A 25843-nucleotide genomic window follows, 5' to 3' on the forward strand; every position below is an offset into this window, starting at 1 on the left:
CATGCCATCCAAATCCTCATGCTTTAAGAAGTATTGATGGACGCAGTTTAACTTTGTATCGTCTTAACAATATATTTAGATTTCATCATCATCATCATCATCATCATCATTTTTTGTTGTGTCACGTTTTTTTTAATATTAGATGAATAGGATCTATGTTAGATACTTTTAATGCGCAATATGTTCTCTCTTATATATATTTTCAATGTCTCACTTATCATGTCTGTGATTGGTAATCAGTACCCCTGTTCTTGCTCTGTAATTGATAAGTTTCGCCCCAATCCCCGATTGCTTCGTAATCCTCGTCCATAAGTGATGACTCGGCTCGGTAAGTTACTCCCGGTTTGCTGTTGGCCAACACTGTATGTTCAGCGCCTGTATTTGGGTTCCAACACGGTTTGTAAATATCAAACACGCTCTATTATCGGTTGAAAAATAACTATTATGTTGTAATCGTTCAGATGATGGATTGTGTACAAGGTGTTCCTCTTTTATGTCTTCATTACCTGTATGCTGTTTGTTGTCCTCTTGATCTTACTGCGTCGCAGTGTTGTTCCTCTTGTGCTTGATGTAACTCCTTGTTCCTTCTGTCCCTAGTCACTAAATGATACTGTATGCTCAGCATTGTATCATTATTGTAACAACGAACCAACATAACATTTGCCATCAGTCATCTGTTAGGTACAGACGTACTTTACCGATTAGAAGGACTGCGGCCCAACTGCAACGAGCCACCGATGGAAACTATTGGGGTAATATTTGTTGAAAAAGAAAATCATCGCAATTAATAATTATTATATTCATATTCTATAGCAAAAGATGGAAGTAATGAACGCAATTTAATATTTTTAATCTCATATTTACCTTAACCTGAATTGGTGTCTTTCACCGTTGAGGTTAACATAAAGAACGGATAATTTTTATAGGTCCTGTGTAGCCTGTTTCGGCATAACATAAACGCTATTCTTTAATGCCTGTGCTATTTGTATCATTTTTGTAACATCACTTATTTACCTATAGAATATACGAAATAGATAAATAGCTATGTATAGTTGCAATGTGCGTATAAAAACAGAGATGTTGTGCGGATTTAGTCTGTAATTTAGATAAAGTCACGTTTTATGATACAAATTGAGCTTCGTGAAAAAGCAAAATTCAAAGAAAATAAGAGGAAATGTTAATAAATATTCCATGTATGTGTATTAGGGTAATTATTTTATAATACCTTGTATACACAATATACATACCTACTCTGTTCATCAACTTAGCTCAACTGGTTTATTCGTATACTAACGATCTTGACCTTCATTATCACTTATCGCTCTTTTATTGAATTTTGTTATTCGTCTTGTTATATACTGCTAGTTTTTTTGTCGTACCTTTCTTTGTTTCTACATTGTATAGTCAATTATAATCACTGTTTTGGTCTTGAAATTCTCAGACTTTTATTCTTATAAAACTGCGGTACCCAGCATGATGTGAAATTAAAAAATCTATAAGCATTATTTGAATACATTCTTAAGATATCTCTACAAGCAGTTATATGGAGACTCGCGATTACTTTTGAAATTCTGATTTTTTGGTTTTCTCTCGCATTCATTCGTAAGTTGAGACTGACTCATTGCATTTATAGTTAATACCAAAGTCTATCAACAAGAATGATATCACCCAAACGCTTTCGTTACCTAACTTCAAGCCGATTTTCATTTCTATCCACTGTTCAGTAAGTTCACTGCTGAGATAAAGATAATCTATTGTATAGAATTGTAGTTCTTCGTTCATGTCTTTCTATTGCAAAAGCTTCATCAAGGATTTCAAACATTGTGTTATAGAATTCAGGGTCATGATCAGGGAAGTTGGGCTGTCTACTGCTATCCCTCCTGGACTCTCCGGAACTTCCAAAATGTGATGACATCTTTAATGGCTTGATATGTTCTCCACTGCTTGAAGCCCCTGAAAGGCTCATCATAATGAACTTCGCAACATGCTTCATAGTTAATAATGATGAATATTAAGTATATCAATGGGGTAATGTAAGTGATGATGTACTTTGGAACTGCTTCGAAATTGATATACGGACAAGAAAGCGCATATACTCCTAAAATTTGATTGAAGATTAACACTATCCAGACCGGGCGAAACATTTTAAACTTATCTACTTGTCAGTATGTACTTGGTTCCAGATTCTATATAATTATCTATATGTTTTATCGTTGATGGTCGATGATTAATGTGTTTTTAAAGTATAAGTTTTTTTAGTTATCACTGTCCGCCTATTCCTTCCTGTGCTCTTATTATTATTTATACATTCATATGTAGCAACTAATTTACAATTAAACTTATGTTCGGCACTAGTATCTGAATTTTGACGATGTTCTCCAAAAGAAGAGGTCCCCAGTGAATTCAGCAATTGTCTTTTCGAATGATGAGATTCAGGCATATACACCACATCTCTATTTTCGTGGATCTTACGTCATTGAGCCAATGGTATCGTTTAAAACACCTTAAGTGAAAATTTTGATCTTTGCTGGATGAATACGCTAGAAATTCTTACAGACTAGGCACTGACAGCCTGTTTACAATATACGAAGCCGAGCTAGTAGGAGTCTATCTAGCATTAATGCAAGTAGAACGTGAGTTCATACCCCCACACATTCCGACCCCACATACTGTCTTCATCCATAGCGATAGTCTAGCGGTCTTGTCGGCGATCGTTCAGTTACAAACGACAAAGACAGGACAATACTTGATAAAACAAGTACTTGACAAAATCGAAAGGATCAAAAGAATGAAAGGAAGAGAAGGAACCATAGTCCAATTGAACTGGATCCCAGGACATACGGGCATCTATGGTAACGAACTAGCTGATAGAACAGCCAACGAGGGAAGGACAAAATGTAATCATTACACCAACATTGACTTCACACTTAGTACTTCATACTCAGCAATGCGACGCAGAATGCGCGAACGCTATACAGCTCCACTGAAAATCGAAGCTTCGAAACTGTCAGTCATCAAGTCCAATACCTCAAAAACATCAGCCGGAAAGCTGACAGCTGCGAAAACTGCTAAGATCCTCAATGAACTACCCAGAGCGACACGGTGCCTAGCAACCCAGCTACGTACAGGTCACTTCCCTACGACTAAGTCATACCGATACCGATTCAAACTAATCGACTCACCTAAATGCAGGACGTGCGGCGTAGATGATAGCATCTCGCATAGAATATTTATATGTAGAAGACACATAATGGCAAGAATCACCTTGCGAAGAAAGATAACCAAGATCAACATTCGGTTCGAACTAGGTCCAATGCTCAGGAACGCGCAAGCTCTTCAAGCCCTTTACGAGTTTTTCAAACCGCAAATGACTACGTACCCAAATCGCTTCGGTGGTTCGGCTTAACCGACATCATTCACGGTAACGCAATTCATCGACATTTTACAACACTAGCCAATTTAAATGCTTCCAGCAAAATCGACAACATCTTTGAATCCTCATACGATGACAAGTATTGACGGACTCAGTTAAACTTCTTGTATCATTTAAACAAGCGGTTTATCACGTCTCGTTCACATTGTTTGATTTCGCGCGAAGTAACGAGCGATATCTTTCGAGAACCGAGAAGGTCCTGAGTTCGAACCTCAGCATCTCTAGAAAGAGTCCATGTTGTTAATGGACATTGTATTTTTGCTTTCATCCAATATAACATAAAAGAAAACCTTATTGTTTGCTGATTTGTTCATATCAGACTCTTGAAAATACAAGAATGTTATGGTTTACTGTGTGGCCACAAACTCTTTGATCTTTAATAACACAGTGAATGCAATGTGAAACATTTCATGACATTTCCTTATGTATCTCCTGATGACAGTGTCGTAGGATGTCTATTATAATTCGAAGACTGTGGTTAGTGTCGCAATTGTGAATTTGAGCTGTCACGCTGAGAAGTGTCAAATGTGAGATAATATATTCGCTGGCTCAGGTCTAAAACAAGCAATTTATTTCTTTTATGTAGAGATCCTTATTCGATGTGTTCATCTTAATTTTTTCTAGACTTGGTTGTAACTCTCATGTAATAAAGTATTTCATAGAGATGTGACAATGGTTGATTTATGAGGTTTATCATCACCTGATCCCAGACATTCACATTCTTTACTTCCTACTCGGACGACAAGTTAATGACCGTAAAGTATTGTACGCACGGGCAACAAAAGCTTCCAGTTTATTATTTCACACATTATCAGCGTTATTTTAAGTATAAGTCACATGTCAGCAAAAACTATTTATATCTACTGTTTTGATAATTTCTAATGCAAAATGTACAAATCAATTATGCAACGAATAGCTGGAAAGTATGTGTGAACTGTTAAGGATGTTGTCATCAACGTCAGAGCTGGCGTTGTCCACCCGCTCGTAGAAGATCATGAAGGGATTCTCATGTAATACGTGCTTTAAGGTAACTTTTTCGACGCTAGAATCACTTGTGCGTAACCAGTCATCGTCATCATCTGAGCTTATTTTGCGGTAGGTCACGTAGTGACCAGAATAGTGGGAGCCATAGTGTACCACAATGGATTTAAGAGTATAGAGAATGCGATTAGGGAGTGTTCCATTTTTGGTGAGGTTATCCAACATATCCTTGCTGGCTGATGATATAGGCTTACGCGGCGATGTCTCTAATGTACCTGTAGTCGTTACGGAAGTTATATCAAGGAGCTCTCCAAAAACAATCTTGCAAGGGTTTTTGACAGCCATTCCATTACCCAAGTATGCTGAGCGGTTGATATGCAGACCTAGTATTTGTGGTGGCCTTGCAATCAGAAGCTGTTTCGTCGAACCACCACCTGATCTATCAATTCTTATGTCTTTCAATCGCGCATCTTCTTGAAGGTCACCATCCTCGCTTAATAATGATGATAGCCGTCTTTCGTACTTTGCAGCTTCCTTTATCTTTCTGCGACGAGAGCCTGAAACGGAATTAGGATCTGCGGGCATGAGTCGCTCAACCTCCTTTCGCAGTCTGACAAGAGTGGCCTCAAGGGAGCATTTTCTGCAAGACGCGTCTTCTATTGTCTCCATAGCTGTATACTCCGTTAGCAATTGCTCGACATTACATGATGTCTGCATTGGAAGATTAAGTGAGAGTGCATCAAAAGGAATATTCCGTATTGCTTCGACGTAACCACAACCCAAATCAGCGAGTCTACTGGCCGTGAGACCAGCCAGAGGAAATGAATTTTTGTGTAAAGTGGTGTTCATAGGGGTTGAAATAGATCCCAAACCTCCAACTGAACTTTTAGCAGATTTTATAAGGCTCTCCTCGTGTGCTAGCATTGAGGAAATACACTGGAACATCTCTTGAGCGTCCTGCTGTCCAGATTGTATAAGTGAAAGTGCACGTTTTGAAGGTGACATATGAGTGGTATTAGATGTGTTGCTCAGCGAGAATGCATTTATGACTGCTGTGTTGGTATGAACGGCTCTGTTAGCTGAAGGGTTGTTGAGAGCTATGAATGTGTTAGTCACATTGATAGTTTAGCGATACCACGCACCTTGTATGGTATCCCATAGAGCTTCCGATAATGGCAGGTAGATATCAAGCTTATCGCTTTCAATAAGCAACTCCTCTAAGAAAGATTCAAGACTGTCAAGTGAAGCGAGGGACTAGAGGGTGCTTTAGGAGTAAAACGACGATACAAACTCTTACAAACCTGTATTGTAGAGTTGAGGAAGCAATGTACGCCGCTGGAGTTGCGTAAACCAGGATAGTTGCTATGTGGGGTAACTGAAAGCTGCTATGAGAAGACTTTCGAGTAAAGAGGAATACACTTACACTTGTCTGATACTCTAGATCTTCTATTACTCTTATCAATGGGTTGTACATCATTATATGCACTTCCAAATAACCAACCAAATAACATTCTAACGTAAAGGCCAAGATTGCGTGGACCAAGGACGACAGCGATGAGTGATAGTAAACTAACAAATAAAGCTGGTAAATGCACTAATTCAACTCCGAAATTTATCGAAGAAGTCGATTGCATAGACTTGGATGACTAAGGAGAAGACTTGGTTGATTACCACCAGGAGTGAAAAATGGATTTTGAATTGGCGCTATTAGAAGGCGAAGGTGGCACTGGATTGGTTGAATTAGTAAATCAAGGTAAATTCAAGGACGTATTGCTTAGTGATCCTGCTCAAAAGTTACTTGGTGATATTGATTTGGATTACTTGAAAGTTAGAATAAATATAAGTGAAAAGGACGCATTATCTGTAGCAGTTGCATTGTTACATTCTTTCATTCAGATCAATTGGACAGGTCCTGATTTAGATTTCAATCTAACAGATTTGAACGGTTTATGGAGTGATTATGACTATCATAATTCAATAGCTATTCAGAAATTGAGTACTGGTGGTGAGCCTGCTTATCATTTAACCCGATTCGCTCCTTTGTTACTTATCGCACAAGCAATCTTCAATGAATTGGTTAAAAGTGACGAGGGAGAGTTACCTTTAGGCTCAGCAAAGTGGTGGAATCTCAGAGCAGCAGTAGCTCAGCAACATTTATTAGACGAATGTGTTCCACTTCCAGAATCGATGTTAGATGGTGTCAAAAAGGCACTCATAGATAAGCTGCCACCTACATTAAAAGCAAGACTTACATTAGAAGTTGGAATTGCATACCACATGTTCGAAAGAGACAGGGAAGCGTCAGAAACATTCTTGGAAGCTGCCAATACTAATGAACTAAAGTTCCACTTAACTGGTGCACTCGGAAAACGTACCAAGTTCCAACAGAGCGATATTACTCAACTAGTTCTTCTAGCAGAATCAAGAGATAGTCAAGAAAGCAAAGAAAATGCCGACTCTCAAGTCAAAGATTTGGAATTAAACGATGACACACTTCTCGAACAGACTCAGTTCAGTTCTACAGTCGACTCATCGGCACCTCTATCACATATAGATCCCTCAAATCAGCCAAAATTATCAGCAATTGACCAATGCATCTTACTAGGTATGTGTTTGAATATCAAAAATACAGCCCCAGAGAATGGTCTCACCAACTCTCAAATGGGTGCTTTCGTTCAGAGGGTACTCTCAAATCACCAAAATTGGTCAATTTACACAATGAGTTTACTCTTGAGAAGTAGGTTGGAAGCACACCGTACACGTACTGTTCAACGTGCAACTTTACAGTTACAAGCTTTGATCGATCAAATGCCAACATCAGATTCAAGCAATGTTGAACGTTTGAAGTATTTCTTCGCCATGCCTATGCCTGCCAAGTGGGAACTTGAGAGGGAGCTCGCACAGAGATTTGTCAATATCGGTGTTGTTAGATCTGCACTTGAAATATATCAAAAGTTGGAGATGTGGGAAGATACAATAATTTGTTATGTCAGCACAGATAGACAAAATGATGCGCTCGATACAGTCAAAGGTCTCCTTGAGGGTAGCATAGTTGAATCACAAACCATCACATCTCGTGCTAAAGCCACCGTTGACACTAAAACACGCACAAGAATGGATGTCATGAGAGTAGCAAAGTTATGGTGTCTTTATGGTGACCTTGATGTACCAAATTGTGAACAACACTATAAAAAAGCATTAGAGGTATCAAATAATTCAAGCAGTCGTGCTTATAGATCACTTGGTGGATTATACTTCGCTAAGGGCGACAGCAAGAGCACAATTGAAGTTCTTCGCAAGGCTGTTGCGATTAATCCTCTCTATCATCACACTTGGTTCATCCTCGGATGTGCATGTATCAGATTAGAAGATTGGGATGGTGCGATTGAAGCCTTCAGTAGATGTGTGGCTATTGAAGACGATGACGCGGAATCTTGGAATAATCTGGCTAGTGTTTACCTCCGTCTTGGTGATAAAGCTGTAGTGAGTTATACATCTCCCTTCTAAACCATTTCATAACCAATTATATAGACACACGAAAGCAAAATGCATGCCTTTAGAGCATTAAAACAAGGATCAAGATATGGATTCGACAATTGGCGTATATGGCAAAATCTCATGATTGTTTCGATCGACGTTGGTGAATTAGCAGATGCCACTAGAGCGGTTGGAAGATTGGCTGACATTAGAGGAGAACTTATTTGCGGAGAAAATGACGACTCAAGTGAACTTGATGTTGTGGACAAGGTAGTTGACGCCGTTACGCTAGCACCACGTAACGAAAGAGATGCAATTGAGGGAGATACCTCAGCCGAAGGGGCTCAAGTCGTGCATAATTCCAATGAAGGTCACGGTTTATTAAGAGCAGTTGATAGATTATTCGATTATTCATTGTTGAAAAAAGTCTCATCACCTCGCATTTTCAAATCATACGCTAGATTAAACTTCTGGAAGGGTCAATACAGGAACGCAATTGATATGCACCTCAAAGCCTATAGAGCTAGTGTTGGATCTGATGATACAGTTGAGAATGACAAAAAGGCATTCCAGAAGGCATCTGAAACCATAATTGATTTGGTTGACGTTTTGCAAAACTTTGGTGAGAAACCTGCAGATGTAAACGATCCAAACAATCAAGAAGATGCATCACCAGATTGGAAGTATCAAGCTAGAAGTTTATTGAGAACATTCCTTGGTCGTACAAGATCAACGTTTGAAGATGAAAAAGAATATGCCCAACTGAAGGAGCTCTTAGAGGAGATCAGAAGCACTTAGTGATATTGTAAATAATTATAGATATTTATTGGGAATTATAAACTGTTTATATGAAACCCTAAAGACCTTAAACATTCTTTGAGTCTACAAAAAAATTTCAATAACCATGGAAATTAAACATACAAATGACAAAAGCATAGAAGATACTTTGTTGTTCTATATAATTATGTAAATACTACTCGACATTCCTTGTAATTCTAAGAAATGTTGGGGAAAGAAATTAATGTTGAAACCAATGAATAATGTTGTTAATTGGATACACGTTCGATGTATCCAACATGCCAATCTGAGAAGAAACGCTTTGGAGAATCACCAAGGAAAGAACCAATACCGTTTAATAACAAATCTTCAAATTCATCAAGTATCCACCCGGGGTATTTCAACTTGCCTATTTGATTCATCTTGCTGTCACGGAGTGGTTCTTCTCTATTTGTCTTCCAGAATACTTTACAAGCCTCTATAGTTGAATTTAGACGTACTTGTGACGTTCTAACTTTCACCAATGGATTGAATAGCCACACTAGTAGTCTCAGTTCACCAGTTTGCTCATCTTGAAGAAAGTATCTGTAACTACCATAATTCCTCGATTGCTCGATAAGTTCAGCAGAGATGTGGTGACCAATGTTGTAGCTGTAGTACCTGTTTACGATTAATGTTAAAGATACAACCCATATCACCAATCTGGGACACCTACGGTTGTGATTTATGCGCTGAGACAGGGCACACCGACACCTTATTGAAGCGGAAGAGACCCTCACTTTGGGCGCCGCCGATGGCACTACCACAGATACATTTCAGAGTGTGTTGAATTTGCTCATCCTGGTGAGTATGTTAGTAAAGAAAATTATCTAGATATGCCACATAGAGCTAAATTTCTCCCTTTATGTAGCCGTGATGTGACAGTAATCTTGAGACATCACGGGTATTCAACAAGGGACTTTTAATGTTGGGTGGTTGTATCGACACAGGCGGGGTAATAAATGAAATGCCCCACATGGCCTTCTTGACCACCCGATTTTGTTTTGTTGTTGCTCTATTGAAGGCCTTATTTTACTCACATTATACTCCACTCTGACATTCTTCTCAACGATATTCTTCTTGTTGAAGACCCAGTAATTACTACCAATGAGTACCTCATTTGGGTTAGCAGAACTGCTGATTGAATTACGATAATAGTCGGCGTTCAGTTCTTGTGTAGGGTGACACATCCAGTTGTCAACATGTTCAGACCAACCTTCTGAAGGAAGATCTCTATAGCTAGCAACATGATCGCCGCTCGCAACATCTCTGCTACACTTTGCACATCTAAAGCTAGATGGTTTTGATGAGCTGAATTCCATAGAACTGAAAGGATATGATGGAGGTTCAACGACCGGTGTAGTGAGCGACTTCCTCGATTGATGAGATACTTGTAAATTGAATTCAAAGAGGTCCCTCTCAACCAATTTGACTCTTTTACGTTGAGGATAAACGACTTTTGTGGGAAGCTTTAATCTAACATTAAAATTAGAGAGGTTTTTCAAGATAACGCTATCCCTTGCTTGCTGATCGACTTCGATATCGAGCTCTTTTGAATAGCCATGCAGTTGTGTTTTAAATTGCACAAGAACGTTTCCAACGTTAACATTGTGTTCTGCGATATAAGCCTGTTGGGAAACCATATTTTGGGTTTGAGAATCAACTGAATCTGTGGTGCCCGTCAATGGAGAAATGCAATATTAGAATCAACACACCTTTTGAAGGTGACTTCTGTACACTTTTAGTGGAACTGGATGGACGTGGATTGGTCTCAGTGAAGTCACTTTCTTGTTCAGTGAGCCTTCCCACCCTGTTCCTTTGAATGATATCGACGAGATCAGCAACACGCATTTTGGTACGAGCATCTTCCAATCTGTTGCCCATATCCACGCGCTGACTATCTAGCCTTCTTCTGTTACCCTTCTCAATACTACTTATAACTTGATTGTCGCTACGACGAGTATTAATGCTCTTTGGGAAGAACTTCCCAACGCCATTACTGGCTTTATGAGAGGTACTGGCTTTGGAACTCTTAACGGAAGACTCAACCTCACCGGCTAGTTTAGCTAAGTCCATTTCAATGACTTGTTTTTGTGATAGTTCGACCCTTTGACTAGCCAATTGAGGAGTAATTCTCATCAACCTGTCGATAGAATCGGTTACTCTTTCTAAATCTCTCTTCATTTTCTCATCTTGAACACTCGATACTATACTAGCTGTAGTGGAAGAGGCCGATTTTTGTGATAATTGGCGGTGCATTGATTGCGAAGGCGAAAGGTCGGAGTAACTTGGCGGTCTCTCACTAACATTGTCTCTCTCATTGCAAAGGATGTTGATAAGATTGATAAAGGTTTCAATTTTGAGCCAAATCTCACCGCTTTTTTCATCTTGTGTGTTTAATTCAACTTGCAACTTTGACATTCGAGATTGTAAGGAGTCATACACATCTGAACTACTTGTAGGTGACAGAGGCGGTGAAGATAGTCGTTCTTTGGTTTGTTGAGTATTTCCATCTCCAATCGTCAATAAACTTAAAGCTTCTGCAAATTGATTGAGTGTAATTATTAATTTGGCATCAATTGGTGAGAAAAGATAGGACATTCTTTCTATTCTCTCATTGAGTTCACCAGAAGTTGCGCTATGGAGATGCGTCTGTAAAGCGTAATTCACATTTGCGTTTAAATGCTCTATATTCTTAGTAGGATTATACTTCTCGCTAACGTGCTTCCAATCTGAGCTGATAATCGGTTTAATTGAGCTCAAAGTTGAGAACAACAAGGTATTTAATGCTAACATACTATTCTGTTGTACGCTAATTAAACTCTTTACTAACTTCTCATCGATATTTGGTTGTGCTTGTCGGAGGTGAGCCAATTCGGCCAATTCTTCTTCTCTATTCAGCGGAACAGGAGATGTAGCTGTATATGTATCATCAGCTCTGGTTATCTCCTCATCGGTGCTCTTTTCCTGCATTCCCTCTTCTTGAAGGGACATCCTGGTGGTTTAGGTTTGAAAGAGTAAAATACGATAGTGAGCACAGTAATTAATAAAATATATTATATACTACTCCTTCGGAGAAAGTGCACACACAACTTCACATTAACTCTACAGAAAACTAACTTAGAGATATGAAATGTATATAAGGAAATCGTGTTTGATATTAAAAGTAAATTAAATAGTATTATTGATTATAAATAGAGTTTGAGGAACTAAACTAAACTGTACTTGCGTGCCTGCGTAAATTCCAGCGAGAAAAACATCCAGATGGGTAATAAACAAATTGATCCTATTGGTTTCTAAATGAACTTGTGGTCTTCACCTGGTGGCCACCCTTTAGTTTCAATTTTATTGAGTTTACCCTTCTCATTGGTGTGTATCCAAGCTCTGTCATTTGTAGCAATAATGTTGTCCTTCTTACACTTGGCTATAATCTCATCAGAAATACCGTACTCATCCTTGGCTGCCCAGATGATTTGTTGTGGTTCAGACATAGATGGGTGAGTAAATGAAACTTCTTCTTTGAATGGTGGTGGTGGAGTGTTATCATCAATTGGATGAGACTCATCGATGTTACCAAGTTTCTTTTCATCTGATGATACTTTACCCATACTCTTACCCAATTCAGCAAGTGGAACACTGCCATCACTTGATTCTCTGATACCCTCATTTGTGCTGTCGACTGTTGAGTTGTGTTCGAGAGCATTGTCAGAAGTGAGTGGCTGAGTTTCACCTTGTTGATCCCACGTCTTAGATGCAAGAGTCAATGGCAAGGCTTCACAGAGTGGTTCATACGAGTTGTTGATCATGATGTGGAAACCAACAGTGATGACAATCAAAATTACCATAACAACACCCTCTCCGATAGCGACTTGCTCATCATCACTCTTTGCCAAGAAGAAGAGAGCAGCAAGACAGATTTGCGAAATGTACATTCCTGTAAAGATGTGTTGAATGGCCTTTGGGAAGAATAAACCACCAGTGTCTGATGTTGGACTAATGTCATAAACGTAAAGGAAGTTGTACTTGTAAGTGAAATAAAACAGCATAAAAGCAACAGCACCGAAACCGTTCATGACTGGTGCGATGATTGAATAAGCGACTGTGATAACGACAAGGAGTGAAAGTGGTGGGAAAAGTGTACCCCATGCCACGCCCGGCATAGTATTGAAAATAGCCCAACGAGCACGTGGCGTTGATCCTAATAACCATGCTTTAATGTAGTAAACAACAAGACCACCAATTTGAAGTAAGCCACCAGAGGATCCTGATAAACCTTGCAATGTAATATAGGTGATAAAGTAAATAGACGCTCCTGGTAATTGGTTCGCAAGAATTTGTGGATAATAAGTAACATCAGCGCTTGCTAATTGACCAAGTGCACTTATAATACCAGAGGATAGAGTGGTGATCAAGAAACCGTTGAATACCAAGAAAAAGAAGTAGCGGTGCATGAGAGATAACTCAACTGCTGTATTACGTGGAGTACCTTCGAATTTGGAAAGTAAGCGGAAAATGATTGGAACCAAAGCGAAGAGAATAGCAACAAGAACTGGTGGGAAAGCACCTTGAATAATACCCTTTACAGGGTCAGGGAGATCACCAAGCCATCCTAACCAACTGTACTGGCTTGAAAGAGAGTCAACGTTTGAAACCATACCAGCGAAAGCAACCGGAATAGCAAAGAAGATGGTAATGGCAATAGTAGCAGACCAACTAGCAACAATTTTGAGTTTTCTTTCGTAGGGATTAACATTAAGGTTGGTCCAGATGACATCTTCAGGGCCAACCTCAGAGTATTTTTCAACCATTCTGTAAGGAGCATGATGGATAAGTGACTTAGCACAAAGATGTGCAGCTAATTGTTGATTGAAAAGAATGAAACATGCGCCTTGTGGCTTGTAATCATCTGGGTTTGACAGTACCTCTTTACGCTTATCATCTATTTCTTCGTTAAGTCTGGCAATTTCATCTCTGCACCAGTTAATAGAATCAACCTTTTCGCCGAATAATCCCAAGAAACCGAGTTTGTGAGTTGGGCGTTGCTTTGATGGAACCAATTTTTCAGCAGCACCGATATCCTCTTTCTCAACATCATCGACAATAGTCTTTTTTGGAGCCGGTTTACCTTTCTGTTCAGCCTTTCCACGTTTGAGTTCCATTTCATTAGCTGTCTTGATAAGCTTAGTGATGGCGCCTTCAAGTTTGTTACACGCTTTCAAACGATCTTCGTGCATTTCAGGGAGTTTCTTGAGGTTTTGATTAATCCAGACTTTCTTAATACCACCGGGGAGGTGTGAAAACAAGCTAGTAAGTTTTTCGACTGTGAGTTGTGATTGAGGTACACCCGTAATGAGGACGGTATTCGCCTGCGGAAGGGACGAGTGTTCTTTATCGATAAGGTAACTTTGCCTAGCATTAATAAAATAAGTCATTTCAGATTTAATGAGGTAAAATATCCAGACTGTCGTAATAATTAGATCGGAAGTTTTTGATCGGAAACATCACTCACAAGTGAAAATCCAGGAAGTTAATAAATGAGCGGCATAACGAGGATGATTGCTAGTTGCGACATTACCGTACGTGAACATATTGAGACCTTCTTCAGTACCACCGGAGTTTGCGCTGTCTACAGGGAAAAGAAGAGCCCATGAGAAGAGCCACATAGGAACAAACATCTTGATGACCATACGTAAGAAGCGAATAAACATGAAACTATCTAAACCATTGTGCCTTGCTATCGGTTTATAGGGCGCTTTGAAGACCTCCACAGCCCAAGTGAACATATTTTTAGTGAGAGCAGTAGCTCTATGTCTATGTAGTATGTCAATGAAAGTGTTTATGCGTGAATAACACGTTTACGTACCTCACAGGTGGCTTTGTTACCCTTGGTTCATAGATGTGAGGGAATTTCGGTCTAAGGACGCAGAATGCACTGACTTGTACAAATGCGACGGCACCGTTAAGTACCAGTGCTGCGACGAACGTACCCGTGTTCGATGAATTTGCCTCCTCTGCACTAGCTGACATGGCTGTAAGGGAGAAAGCCTTAATTTTCCGTTCATTCTGAGTCCGTGTGAGATAAAGTAATTAAATGTCTGAGATTCAGATAATACAAAATTCCGATTTAAATAACTAAATAACCTGGCTACCTAGTATATTACGGTCTTTATCGAGCGTCAGGGTAAGCTGTCTACCTTGTCTAGTGTCAAAGAAACCCTGAGACGTTAGTGGAGGTAAATATAATTCGTATGCCTATATTAAGTAATTTAGCATTTTTCGGCGGAATAAGTATCTAACATACAACCATGTAATTTTTCACAAAGCTGATAATTTCTTCCTTTGTTTGGTGTGGTTTGTTCGCATTTCTTAGGTTTTGCTCCTGTTCATCTCTCCAGTCGTACACATATCCTAATTCCATTGCTTGGAGGTACACCAAGCAATCGAAGAACTGAGGACCAGAGAAATATGTGTCATACTCTTTCAGTGCATTATTGATATCAGTGATATCCTCCAGAGTATGTTCAGCGATCTGATTTGTCAATCCAGCTGGACTACTCTGTGCAGACTTGTGTTGGGCTGCCAAAACAGATTGTTCTAAGGGTCTAAAACCGATTGACCAACCTTCAAAAATAACAACTTTGATCGGATCATCGAGGTTGATAGTACGCCATTCGCCTTTGCTCTTCCTGTCTCCCTGTCCGCTGTGAAGTGACTTATCATAAACTGGTATCTGAATGGAGGAACCCGGTGGATCATTCCAACTCTCTCGCAATTGCTGAAATATATCCTTCGCTAGTACCATATCATGTGTACCAGATAAGCCCCTATGTTTGTAAAGCTTGTTCGCTGGATGTCTCGCCGAAACATCCTTGAGCTCCTGATGCGTAAGATAGAGATCATCAAGGCTGAAATGAATGGTGCGGAATCCACCTTTTTGTAATTCGTTTGTTAGTTCATTTACAATTGTTGATTTCCCAGACCCTGACCGGTGGTTAATATAATGAGATATAAATAACGAAAAAGCATACCCTGTAGACCTGTCAATCCTATAAAGAACGGTCTATTAAGCTTTGACGCCTCAATTAATGGTATAGCCCAGCTTAATATTCTCTCTACTTTTTTCGCGCTCATTGTTGAAATGAACGATTTCTGTGAGATTGCGGCTGAGGTGGGTATAGCGTCAGCTGATCAACAATATCTGATCGTGCAGTCAAAATGGGTTAGCTTGAAAGGTTTGAGGAGATATTCTTATTATCAGTTGAAGACTTGTGTTGTCGTAAACGATAGTGAAGTGGCTGGAGACATAACGGAGGAGGTGGATCCCGCTGGATTGCCAAACAACAGCAATATTAATGTAATTTGGGATGTGGTGCATTCAAATAGCTTTAATGTTCCTGTTTTATACTTCAACGCGTATGTAGATAGCCAGCCAGTCTCGTCCGTTGAATTCCTACAAGAGAATGGAATTATTAAGTCCACTTCATATGTTTCATTAACAGACCACCCATTGTCAAACAGCAGTTGCTTTTTTATACATCCTTGCAATCTAAGCCAAGCTGTAGAGGAAATACTACGAGAAGATGATAAAGCAGACTATATGACAGTATGGAGAATGATTATAGATACACTAGTTTACATAAATTAACGTCTTAAAATGGGCTAAAGCAATTGGAACATCATATCTATAGACTGAAACTTGGCTTCTTCGTATCGCTAAGCACTCCCTGCTTGCGTAATAGCTCAGCACGACGCAATCTTCTAATTTCATCTGCTGACATCCCTTCTGTCTTCTTGATAGAGGATTTCTTCAATTGAGCTATTTGCTTCTTAGGTGGTAAAGCTGCAGCATCCGCTAATGCTTGCCTACGTGCGTTTACTTTTGGTCCCCTTTGCACCTTCTCGGTAGCGACGTTTTCCAATTTGGATGGTGCGGATGACGATTTTTGGATGTTACGCGTACCAAGAACATTGAGAGTTTGTTTGTTAATGGCAGTAGGTTGTTGTGTATTCTCTACACTTTCTTCCTCCTCGAACACCTTGAATCCCATTTTAGTCGTCGTGGTGATGATGAAAAAGATGAGAAAAGCATTACGCGTAAATTTTGAGTATTTTTGTAATATTAGTTTATTTGCTACTAGAATACAACTATATAGTGACTCTTTTGCACGCGTTTTAGGTGTTGTTGGCAAGGTGGTTCGATGTTGATGTATATATCCGTATTTTTGGGTGATGAGCTAATAAAAGAGAAGCGATCATCAAGCAGTTAAGTATTATACGCCTTGAAATTGTTATTGTATGTTCTATGATAGGAATGAGGGCAAACATGTGTATAACACTAACGACACCTTCTAGAGCCAATACCATAAGAAAATACTAGTATAAACTGTTACAATATTGCTAATATTCTTCTATTCAGCAATTTTCCAATATTAAGCTTCTTCTTACACTACCACCAAGATGTTCAATAGTCCGCTGACGTTCAACGATCTCAGTAGAAGCACAAATTCACAAAACCAGCAATCTACAATGGCTGGTCAGACATCCAATCAAGAGGGCACGAGCTACTTGCCTGGATACCTGAGTAGTGCAGCACGGGGGTCAAATATACCACTATCAACGCCACCTAGACAGTCGCAATCTGGACAGCCTCCACAGTCCTCTCTCTCTAGATCCCCACTCTCTACTTCACAATCGAGCGCTCATCAAGGACACTCGCAGAGCGTATCTGGCGGTGCATTTGGTGCTGGTTCCTTATTTGGTAGCATGTGAGTGTAATTTTGACGTTAGTTATCTTTTCTCATTATACAAAGTTCAACTCCGCTTTCAAAATCACCGCGTAGCAGTCTTTACGGTAGACCAATTGAAGATGATCAGGAAGCACCACCGACGACATTCTTACAAGATGAGGAGAATGTTTATCAGCAAAATACTACAACTAGTGCGCCATCAGCTCAACAAATTCACAATCTCACACCATGGCATCATGCACCACAACCAGTGCGCCAACAAAGCCCTATCGAAAGTCGTAGCGTTACATTCTACGGTATGAATGACGCTATTAGAGCGAGAATGATGGATATCTTTATACCACAATTTGGCGCAATTGAAAACGTTTCAGACGGTATTAACTGGATAGACGTCGTTTTTGTTGACAGCTTGGCTGCACAGAGGGCACTCAAGCTTTCAGGAAAACGAGTAGACGAACTTGGTGGTATCATGTTGGGTGTTAAGCTTACTCACCAGTCGGATGATCAACAGAGTGGATTCCAGGGCCAGCAGCAGCAGCAATTTGATAACAGTAAGCATCTCACCCCACTTCCACCTTCTCAGGCATTCAAACCATCGCCTAAACCTCAATCTAGTACGACTACACTTAGAACGATGTTTAATACGCCAAACAAGTCGACTAATGAATATGGTATCACACCAGAGCAAGCAGATAGTCAACCTAATAGACAAACGATTGGTGGAAAAATAGCGGACTTGATATTCGGCTTTTAGATGCTTATCGACGTAACAAAGAGATATTTATTGTTATTTCCAAGACTATATATGTATAGGCCTTATAAGAAAAGAGTGAAATCGCTGGCGGTGTTGATACATAGGTAGCTTTACAGTGTTGAACGTAAATTGATTGAAGATTCTATGAGCGGTTGTTTGAGTTAATGATCAAACCTCTAAGCCAACCATTCTCGCGCTTCAAATCACCAACTTCCTTTTCTAATTGTTCAACCCGACCTTTGTACTCGTTTGCGGTTTGTTCGAGTGCGGCTTCCCTCGCCTTCTTCTTAACTCTGAATCTGGCGCTAGCAGCGGTGTTCCTACGACGCTTGTCCTCTTCGAGTTCTCTCTTAGCGGCGGTTTCGGCATCCTTGTGCTCCTTTTCAGTGCGCTTCTTGGCTTGCTCGTAAGTTTCACCATCGCGTTGCTGTACAGGTGGCATAGGAAGCTTCTTAAAGCGTCTTCTACGGATAATCTTGTCCTCGTTATCTTCCTCGTCATCGAGCGCTTCTAATTCTTTTGAGTTGATAACAGGTGCGGGAGTCTCCTTAAAGAGATTGCTGAGTGGATCAATCTGTTGTGCAATTGTACCCGGTGGAGCTGCTGACTGTATGCCAGCTAAAGCAGCCTCAAAGTCGTACTTTTGACGCTTGTTTGAGTAGGACTTTGCGTCCTCAAAGCCGAAGGCTTTTGAGTAGTCCTCCTCTAAGCTTGCTAATTGACCACCAGCTGCGTTCTCTGGGCTATCAAAGTCGAACTTGACGTTTGCCCATAGATCAAGCTGTTTTGTGAGTTCATCCGGTTGAATTGGCAAACTGAGCTCTTCATGGGATCTAGAGATAATTCAGTGTCTATATCATCACATCAGGGGATACTAACGTCTGAGTAATTTCTGGGTTATTGGGGCTAGTGTCTAAACTGGTTGGTGGACTAACCAACCAATTTAATGGTGGTAAACTTGATGGCATCGTCAACGTTCAGAATAAAGCCGGCATCGAGCCGATAGGAAGCTAGATCGATTGCGCAATAGAAATTTGATATTAGAAATCTTAAATTTTTTATCCAATAAAACTAGTTTTATTATCATAGTATATTTATTCATTCTACAATCCAACTGTCAAATTTATCGCTATGTCTCATGAGTCAGCATTCCTGTATATGGAAATTTCTTACTAAAATTACTATATATTGTATTTTATAGTATAAACGCAACAGTAAACTAATGTACTTCCTATACATACAACATTCGTCTTCGAAATGTCCGTTATCGGTCGTATCTCCTTACTCAGAGCCGATATAACCAAACTAGGGGACGTAGAAGCTATAGTAAATGCCGCCAATGAAAGTCTCCTAGGAGGCGGTGGTGTGGATGGACAAGTGGGTTATCATTCATTCTTGCTTATCTAATATGTACCTTAGATACACAAAATAGCTGGTCCGCAATTGCTGGAAGAATGCCGGACATTGAGTGGCTGCAAAACTGGTGACGCTAAGCTCACAAAGGGTTACAATCTCCCAGCAAAATACGTCATCCATACTGTTGGGCCTCGCTTTACCAACAGCAACCGCGAGGAACTCCTGAGAAGTGCCTACAGACGTAGCTTAGAGGTGGCACACCAGAATGGTATCAAGAGTCTCGCTTTCCCAAGTATAAGCACAGGTGTATTTGGATATCCAATAGAGCAAGCGAGCGTAGTCGCTATCAAGACAGTCAAGGACTTCTTAGATGCTCATAAGGAGGTGAGTCGTTGTTAGTTACATGGGAAGCACCCTCACACTGCCTAGATTGAAAAAGTCACCTTTGTTCTCTTCTCAGAGGGCGATCTTAGTGTTTATAAAGATAATTTGAATGCTGTATGAATTTCTAAGTCGCGTATATTATGATGAATGGTTTCTTTCTAAGACCTGTTTTAGATATTTCAGCACTTCTCGCTATTGTCTTTCTCGGAAGCTGAAACGTTTTCTTGACGTTGTTGATATAAGCCTAAAATGCATTTATATACCATTGCTAAGGATATCAAGATAGTCAGTTCAACGTAGCATCGTTCGTATAGCATCATCGTGTATCCTATCAAAATGAAAGTATATAGTATTCTATTGTACTTGGTTTCGCTTTTTAATTTGCTTATATCTCCTCCTTCTGTGCTATCATATCTGCGTAAATCCCTGCACACTTTCTCTTCTCTATGATATCGCATCTGAGCGTTCGGTAGAAGATCGTGGTTGACTAATAAGAATAATATCCGTTGATTCATCCAAATGCGTGGATAGTTCAATTTACCCCCACTTACGACTTGTTCAGCTACAGCCATCAGCCATCATCACACTGAGAGATGAACGACAATTCAACGCTATCAAGAAATGAATTTGATAGCGAGTTGCCACCTTTAGGAGCTACGCGTTGCTATTGGGTTTTATTGGATAGAAGCTTCAACTTTGTCTACTTGGATCCCGTGCTATCTTCTCATGTGGGCATATAACTTAGAATATAAAACGAAAGATTAACGAATATTCATAGATGAAATATCAAGCTAATCAGCTCATAGGAACGAGTTTCTATAATTATTTACACCCCGCGGAAACTGCCCAAGCAAAGGAGGATATATCATCGATAATAGAGTCAGAGGATATCCACGGTTCAATTATCAGAGTTCGATTCGTTAGATTACCTTACATTAGAGTTCAACTGGGTTCAACTTCACCTGTACCTTCTCACGTTTCAGCAATGTGTGCCGATCCTTCGGATAGTACTTATTTACCAATCGACATCGTTATTAGCTCTATACACGCGGGATTATACTTATGTTTCTTTCACGCTGTTATTGATAAAAATCCCCTCTTGAATAATGATCAAGGTACAGTTTGGACTAATTGGTGCCACACTCCAGTTTTCAACGAGAATCATGTCGAAATTCTCAAGCAGTCAGTATTAAACTGGTCAAGAAACCACCCACCCCCGTTGCAAAAGTTCATGATTCCAACACGTATTTTTCAGATACTCAGGCAGACGACACAAGAGAATACAAAGTTGGGATTAAATCAAATAATTTACTCTTGGCCGCCATCTACTGGTAGCACAGGTGAGGGTCCTTATGAAGAATCATCATTTGCTTCACTTATGAGTGAAATATCAATAAACCCACATACGGCGAATCAGTTAAGTGGTGCAGGTACATCTTGTACTAGAAGATTCAAAGCTAAACATCAAACAAGGTGTAATGATAACCTATATGCCGTTCAATCAATGTTCGTACCATACGGTGAAATTATATTCGCATGTTTCATGATAGAATATGAATACCCAATACAATCAAGTAGACCTTTATATCCTACAGCATCAGCATCAGCAGATAACAGTCAAGAGACTACGACACTTTTTGATAGCACGTACGATGATAATTCGATTGGACTTAGTCAGAGATATTATCAGCAATCTTCACCATTAATGCAAAATGAATGGTCAGGCTATTTAACAGCTCCAGCGACTGTTACCACTCAGGTACCAGTTAAAGATGAGTTTGCACAGACTCATCAACAATTACCTCCTGCATCCTCGCAAGTGCAAGTTAAGGATGAATTCGCACAGCAGTTACCGGAAGCACCTGGTGTCACTCTGGAAGATGACTTTGTAGGAGCACCGTTGGTTGCATCTAGTCAAAAGGACGAAAAGCAGCTTTCTAATAAGAAAATTAAAACCAATTCAGATAACCTCGCTTGCTCAAGTTGTGGTACTGATAAGAGTCCTGAATGGCGTAGAGGACCATCTGGTAAGAAGGATCTCTGTAATGCTTGTGGATTAAGATACGCACGTGCTATGAGTAAATCTGATAGTTCGTCAAAGCGAAGAAAGAGTGATACGAAGAATCCACCGAAGAAGAAGAAACCAAGTACTTCACCTAATCCTCCACCTAATAACAATTTAGTGACAGAGAATTCACTTGGATATCCACTCAGCCTTACTCCATCCACCTTACCAAAACAAAATTACGTACCTGCAAAGCATAGTGATATACCATTCAATTTTGATGGTTATTTTGCCAAACCACCACAATTTAAAACTTCACCTGTTTTAGGTAGTGGTTATGAAGATAGTGTTAGACTGTATAACCAACCCCAACATAATCCTTTAACACATCAATTACCGCCGCAGCAACGACATCTCAATTATATTGGCGATTCGATTTATTCTTCTCATTCAACTAGTAACAACGCAGATCAATTTCAATTTCATAATAATAATGTCAATAATTCAAGTAACGTTCATCAATCAACGACTACTTTCATTCCATGATCTTCTTGTCTTTATAATTCAATTTGTATTATGTTGTTCTTTTAAATAATTTGTTTATGATATTACTGTGAATGCAGAAAACTAGAAAATAGAATAGAAAATAATATTATACGAGACGAGAGATATTACAAATATATAAAACTAATTCAGGATTTGAATTTGAACCTTCTACTTCGCTTCACCAATTCCTTCAACGACTTCACTATGATGATCATTTTCATCAACGTTCTTGTATTCCGCTGGTTGATAATTTTTAGGTTGTTCACCAAATACCTCAACAACGGCACTAAACGAACGTGTTCTAACCCGTTTTGATGTATCAATTGTGTCATTTGAATGTACGCTATGAATTTCATTATTTTGTGAAGATTGTATATTTTGTGAAGAATGTAACGTATCGTTAGAAGTAATAAATGAACTATTAGGTAAATTTGGTGGAACTAATGGTGTACTCGTTCTGTTATCAGGTGAGTCACCTCCACGTAAGGCTTCTTCGTCATCTACTCTATGATGACTATCCTCACTATCGCTATCTATTGCCCTTTGAAGGTAATTACCATGGGTTTCATCACTACTATTGCTATCTTCGAATGCAGTAGTAGGTCTCCATGCTGACATTATATAATCATCATCAGTTTCACGCATATGTGAAGGAGCAGTATTAAATGACAAACTATAATCACTTGGCGTACCCTTTTTAGCATATGGTTTTTGTGGTGTATCGAGTTCTGAATGTCTATCAAGCATAGCTTGAGTAGAAGTTGTATTCGATACTGCGCTGTTAGCTGCGCCCCTATCCATAATATTCTTCTTCTTTTTGCCAATTGATGATATTGCGCCCATCAATCCTGATTGATGCGTTGGTGCATCTTCAGTGAATGGTAGACCAGCAAATAAACGCAAAAGGCCTTCCAAGATTTTGGTTAATATGATTACCAATGCGGTTGCAAATACTAATCCTTGTATCACGAATATAACATAAGTTACCCAACCCGCTGCAACATAATTTATGTTTACCTTTTAGTTTTACCATTAGTAGGTTCTACCGAGAAATGCATTACACTTACAGCTGGACAGAGTACGATAAGTAATGCACTCGTTATAACCCTTGCGACGGAATTCAAGAACGTAAGTAAACCCATTTGAGCGCCGTATCCCCATGGAGACCAAACTGTCATCATTAATAAACCTGCTGCTTCAACTACTAAAATAATAACTGATTGGGCAGTACCTGACGCTTGAGCAGCTCCTATAACTATACCTTCGATGAGGTTTTGTGTGAAGAAAAATGCCCAAAAGAGATGACTACCTGGTCTGAAGACACTATACAATGGACCTAACGCGAGAATTGTTCTCGTCGCATCATATAGCTTCAAGGTGGGTGTTCTACTAACTCTAATGAGGACGTAAATTGGGAAAGCCAAGCCTAGGAACACAAGCGCAAGAGCAGCAAAAGCTAAACTAACTTTGGTTGCACCGTCATTATTTAATGATAATTGGTATACTGAAAGGATTATAACCGGGAAATGGAAAAGCAAGAGTAATCTCAATAAATTTCCTTGAAGAAGTTTCCAATGGAAGCCACCACTGGCACCTCCCAATCTCATCTCCCATATTGCTCTCCTGAAACCTGATCTAGCATTATTGTTATTATTTGAATACTTTGTCTGGAATCGTTTAAACGTTGAGGAATCATTAGTTTGTGGTAAAGTCAAATCTTGTTCTGATTTATGTCTATTGAAGTTGCCGTTACCAAGGACACTAACATCAGAAGCCGTGTTTGTCATTGATAATCTGTTAACCAAACTGCGATCTTCACGACCCTTATTTGCGTGTCTTTTCCAAAGTAACATACCCATTGAATCAATAGTCCACAAAAGTAAACTTACGACAATCAGAACGGCTGCTATTGCCAAAGCAAGTGCAACTGAGCATCCAAACAGATCATCCTTTTTTAACCCTATAACCTGTGCTAAGCTGTCTAATCCAGCTGCGTGACTAACATCTCCATTGTCTAGTAGGTTATTTGGTGCATCGCGGTTCAGATATAGAGGAGATGTGCTATTTTCGAATAACAAGGTATCGAATGGCGAAGGTATTGATAATTCTTCAGTAGCTAGTGGATCAACATGATCAGATGTTGTTAATGAGACATCTATGATTTATTAGTGTTTTAATAATGTTTAACAATTACTTACTAAACAATAATGAAGACCAGACGAATTGATTAAAGAATGGATAGGCGAATGAAGGCCAGTTTACAGCTATCATACCTAAAACTGCACACCATTGGGTGTGTAAGATGATATTTCCAACCGAGGGACTAACGAAACGTAATAAACCTGGTGTCGTACTAAACATCTGACCGGATATACCACCAATTACGCTGGTTTCTAGACGTTGTCTACCTGCCCACGTTCTAACAAATTTCGTTGATTTAGCTTTACGATAAGCTGTGCTAATTCTTGCTATAGACTGAACAACGAAGAAAGCGATAGCGATTGAAATTGGAATCCAAAAGATTAGTTCATAAAACCATCCATCTGGGTAATAAGGAGTAAATGGAACATCAACGCAAGCTAACTCCGTTGCGGGATCGGAAGCATCGAGAAGACGAAGTGTGTTCACGAGAGTTGTAAGTGCGTAAGGGTGGTTATTAAATTTCGCTGGGTCTGGCAAAGGTGTTGCTACACCGATTGCTATTCGACCTTCAGGTGCAGGACAAGCTGGTTCATTAGAACTGGAATTTGCGCCCAAAACGTGGTCACATAAACTAAGTGGTTGATCGTATAATTCGAAAGAGAGCGCACGTGAATGAACTAATAATGTAGCTAATCTGTCCGTAGAGCTATTTGTCGCGGTTAAAGGATCGTTTAAATCGCCAATTAAAATTGTCCGTAGGATATTCTGGCCAACAGCTATGTGTTCTGTGGATATAGCAGATTTATCTAATTGAGTATATACGTTTGATATATTTATTCTTCGTTCATCTGGTGATTGTTGGTATCCAGACTGGCAGTTAGAAAACGGAGCTGACTGCGGTTGAGCTAGACTGAGAGTGTATAGTAAAGTGGATATTAGTAACAGTCTGAGTGAATTCATTTTTGGTATCTTCACATCAATCACTTGGTGGTAGCTAATTAAGCTGCGTTCGCGAGAATGTGAGGAGATAGTGCAAGATTAAGGGTATAACATAGTATTAGATTAGCTGTCTATGGTACATCTCTCGTATTTTTCTTTATACATTGTCTAAATTTCTCCTCTTCCAAATTGATCGCTGTTTCAGCACAGCTAATCTATGGACGATATTATGATATCAGATAGTCCGCCAATAATGTCTGGAA

At 39.5% G+C, this 25843-nt stretch overlaps 12 protein-coding genes across 12 annotated transcripts; 5 read left to right on the forward strand and 7 right to left on the reverse strand.

The window, feature by feature from the left end:
* Positions 1-2607: 2607 nt before the first annotated feature.
* WALSEDRAFT_31552 (hypothetical protein) lies at positions 2608-2983 on the forward strand (the record flags this gene model as incomplete). The annotated part of the gene is made up of 1 exon (XM_006956820.1): positions 2608-2983. A coding segment is annotated over exon 1 (330 nt), but the record flags the coding sequence as incomplete, so codon positions are not given.
* A 1282-nt stretch (positions 2984-4265) lies between these two features.
* On the reverse strand, positions 4266-6010 carry WALSEDRAFT_59640 (cysteine proteinase). The gene is made up of 4 exons (XM_006956821.1): positions 5838-6010; positions 5716-5789; positions 5557-5668; positions 4266-5511 (listed from the first exon to the last, which is right to left on the reverse strand). Exons 1-4 carry the CDS (start codon positions 5923-5925, stop codon positions 4331-4333), a joined length of 1455 nt encoding a protein of 484 aa, XP_006956883.1. The 5' UTR covers positions 5926-6010; the 3' UTR covers positions 4266-4330.
* An 83-nt stretch (positions 6011-6093) lies between these two features.
* Positions 6094-8737, forward strand: WALSEDRAFT_43646 (TPR-like protein). The gene is made up of 2 exons (XM_006956822.1): positions 6094-7897; positions 7946-8737. Exons 1-2 carry the CDS (start codon positions 6101-6103, stop codon positions 8687-8689), a joined length of 2541 nt encoding a protein of 846 aa, XP_006956884.1. The 5' UTR covers positions 6094-6100; the 3' UTR covers positions 8690-8737.
* WALSEDRAFT_56535 (hypothetical protein) lies at positions 8736-11701 on the reverse strand (the record flags this gene model as incomplete). The annotated part of the gene is made up of 4 exons (XM_006956823.1): positions 8736-9328; positions 9384-9508; positions 9748-10376; positions 10423-11701. The coding sequence occupies 4 exons, from the start codon at positions 11699-11701 to the stop codon at positions 8938-8940; spliced, it is 2424 nt and encodes an 807-aa protein (XP_006956885.1). The 3' UTR covers positions 8736-8937.
* A 126-nt stretch (positions 11702-11827) lies between these two features.
* WALSEDRAFT_59642 (DUF221-domain-containing protein) lies at positions 11828-14753 on the reverse strand. Its single transcript, XM_006956824.1, has 3 exons — positions 14571-14753; positions 14217-14518; positions 11828-14168 (listed from the first exon to the last, which is right to left on the reverse strand). Exons 1-3 carry the CDS (start codon positions 14732-14734, stop codon positions 12004-12006), a joined length of 2631 nt encoding a protein of 876 aa, XP_006956886.1. The 5' UTR covers positions 14735-14753; the 3' UTR covers positions 11828-12003.
* A 29-nt stretch (positions 14754-14782) lies between these two features.
* On the reverse strand, positions 14783-15868 carry WALSEDRAFT_36041 (P-loop containing nucleoside triphosphate hydrolase protein). Its single transcript, XM_006956825.1, has 3 exons — positions 15736-15868; positions 15009-15688; positions 14783-14959 (listed from the first exon to the last, which is right to left on the reverse strand). Exons 1-3 carry the CDS (start codon positions 15836-15838, stop codon positions 14840-14842), a joined length of 903 nt encoding a protein of 300 aa, XP_006956887.1. The 5' UTR covers positions 15839-15868; the 3' UTR covers positions 14783-14839.
* Positions 15869-16389: 521 nt separating this feature from the next.
* WALSEDRAFT_27558 (hypothetical protein) lies at positions 16390-16755 on the reverse strand (the record flags this gene model as incomplete). The annotated part of the gene is made up of 1 exon (XM_006956826.1): positions 16390-16755. One exon carries the CDS (start codon positions 16753-16755, stop codon positions 16390-16392), a length of 366 nt encoding a protein of 121 aa, XP_006956888.1.
* A 406-nt stretch (positions 16756-17161) lies between these two features.
* On the forward strand, positions 17162-18977 carry WALSEDRAFT_59643 (hypothetical protein; the record flags this gene model as incomplete). Its single annotated transcript, XM_006956827.1, has 3 exons — positions 17162-17472; positions 17518-18795; positions 18898-18977. 2 exons carry the CDS (start codon positions 17165-17167, stop codon positions 18206-18208), a joined length of 999 nt encoding a protein of 332 aa, XP_006956889.1. The 3' UTR covers positions 18209-18795; positions 18898-18977.
* On the reverse strand, positions 17518-19467 carry WALSEDRAFT_36045 (hypothetical protein). Its single transcript, XM_006956828.1, has 3 exons — positions 19382-19467; positions 19088-19337; positions 17518-19041 (listed from the first exon to the last, which is right to left on the reverse strand). The coding sequence occupies exons 2-3, from the start codon at positions 19174-19176 to the stop codon at positions 18351-18353; spliced, it is 780 nt and encodes a 259-aa protein (XP_006956890.1). The 5' UTR covers positions 19177-19337; positions 19382-19467; the 3' UTR covers positions 17518-18350.
* On the forward strand, positions 19453-20473 carry WALSEDRAFT_43658 (A1pp-domain-containing protein). Its single transcript, XM_006956829.1, has 3 exons — positions 19453-19585; positions 19628-19948; positions 19994-20473. The coding sequence occupies exons 1-3, from the start codon at positions 19466-19468 to the stop codon at positions 20066-20068; spliced, it is 516 nt and encodes a 171-aa protein (XP_006956891.1). The 5' UTR covers positions 19453-19465; the 3' UTR covers positions 20069-20473.
* A 253-nt stretch (positions 20474-20726) lies between these two features.
* WALSEDRAFT_27562 (hypothetical protein) lies at positions 20727-22499 on the forward strand (the record flags this gene model as incomplete). The annotated part of the gene is made up of 1 exon (XM_006956830.1): positions 20727-22499. One exon carries the CDS (start codon positions 20727-20729, stop codon positions 22497-22499), a length of 1773 nt encoding a protein of 590 aa, XP_006956892.1.
* A 96-nt stretch (positions 22500-22595) lies between these two features.
* Positions 22596-25723, reverse strand: WALSEDRAFT_31558 (hypothetical protein). Its single transcript, XM_006956831.1, has 3 exons — positions 24698-25723; positions 23567-24654; positions 22596-23516 (listed from the first exon to the last, which is right to left on the reverse strand). Exons 1-3 carry the CDS (start codon positions 25599-25601, stop codon positions 22668-22670), a joined length of 2841 nt encoding a protein of 946 aa, XP_006956893.1. The 5' UTR covers positions 25602-25723; the 3' UTR covers positions 22596-22667.
* Between the last annotated feature and the right edge of the window lie 120 nt (positions 25724-25843).

Source organism: Wallemia mellicola, assembly GCF_000263375.1.
Source record: "Wallemia mellicola CBS 633.66 unplaced genomic scaffold WALSEscaffold_4, whole genome shotgun sequence".
NCBI classification, from domain to species: Eukaryota; Fungi; Basidiomycota; class Wallemiomycetes; order Wallemiales; family Wallemiaceae; genus Wallemia; species Wallemia mellicola.

Coding starts and splice junctions, on each gene's coding strand:
- WALSEDRAFT_59640 (XM_006956821.1), bottom strand. CDS start 5,925: ATGTTATTTGGTTGGTTATTTGGAAGTGCATATAATGATGTACAACCC. Junction 5,790..5,837: donor ATCTAGAGTATCAGACAAGT/GTAAGTGTATTC, acceptor AGCAGCTTTCAG/TTACCCCACATAGCAACTAT. Junction 5,669..5,715: donor TCCTCAACTCTACAATACAG/GTTTGTAAGAGT, acceptor AGCACCCTCTAG/TCCCTCGCTTCACTTGACAG.
- WALSEDRAFT_43646 (XM_006956822.1), top strand. CDS start 6,101: ATGGATTTTGAATTGGCGCTATTAGAAGGCGAAGGTGGCACTGGATTG. Junction 7,898..7,945: donor GTCTTGGTGATAAAGCTGTA/GTGAGTTATACA, acceptor CCAATTATATAG/ACACACGAAAGCAAAATGCA.
- WALSEDRAFT_59642 (XM_006956824.1), bottom strand. CDS start 14,734: ATGTCAGCTAGTGCAGAGGAGGCAAATTCATCGAACACGGGTACGTTC. Junction 14,519..14,570: donor GTAACAAAGCCACCTGTGAG/GTACGTAAACGT, acceptor CATACTACATAG/ACATAGAGCTACTGCTCTCA. Junction 14,169..14,216: donor AACTTCCTGGATTTTCACTT/GTGAGTGATGTT, acceptor TTATTACGACAG/TCTGGATATTTTACCTCATT.
- WALSEDRAFT_36041 (XM_006956825.1), bottom strand. CDS start 15,838: ATGAGCGCGAAAAAAGTAGAGAGAATATTAAGCTGGGCTATACCATTA. Junction 15,689..15,735: donor AGGATTGACAGGTCTACAGG/GTATGCTTTTTC, acceptor ACCACCGGTCAG/GGTCTGGGAAATCAACAATT. Junction 14,960..15,008: donor TTGTGAAAAATTACATGGTT/GTATGTTAGATA, acceptor TACTTAATATAG/GCATACGAATTATATTTACC.
- WALSEDRAFT_36045 (XM_006956828.1), bottom strand. CDS start 19,176: ATGCCATCAAGTTTACCACCATTAAATTGGTTGGTTAGTCCACCAACC. Junction 19,042..19,087: donor AACCCAGAAATTACTCAGAC/GTTAGTATCCCC, acceptor AATTATCTCTAG/ATCCCATGAAGAGCTCAGTT.
- WALSEDRAFT_43658 (XM_006956829.1), top strand. CDS start 19,466: ATGTCCGTTATCGGTCGTATCTCCTTACTCAGAGCCGATATAACCAAA. Junction 19,586..19,627: donor GCGGTGGTGTGGATGGACAA/GTGGGTTATCAT, acceptor TATGTACCTTAG/ATACACAAAATAGCTGGTCC. Junction 19,949..19,993: donor TCTTAGATGCTCATAAGGAG/GTGAGTCGTTGT, acceptor CACACTGCCTAG/ATTGAAAAAGTCACCTTTGT.
- WALSEDRAFT_31558 (XM_006956831.1), bottom strand. CDS start 25,601: ATGAATTCACTCAGACTGTTACTAATATCCACTTTACTATACACTCTC. Junction 24,655..24,697: donor CTGGTCTTCATTATTGTTTA/GTAAGTAATTGT, acceptor AATAAATCATAG/ATGTCTCATTAACAACATCT. Junction 23,517..23,566: donor TTATCGTACTCTGTCCAGCT/GTAAGTGTAATG, acceptor TAAAACTAAAAG/GTAAACATAAATTATGTTGC.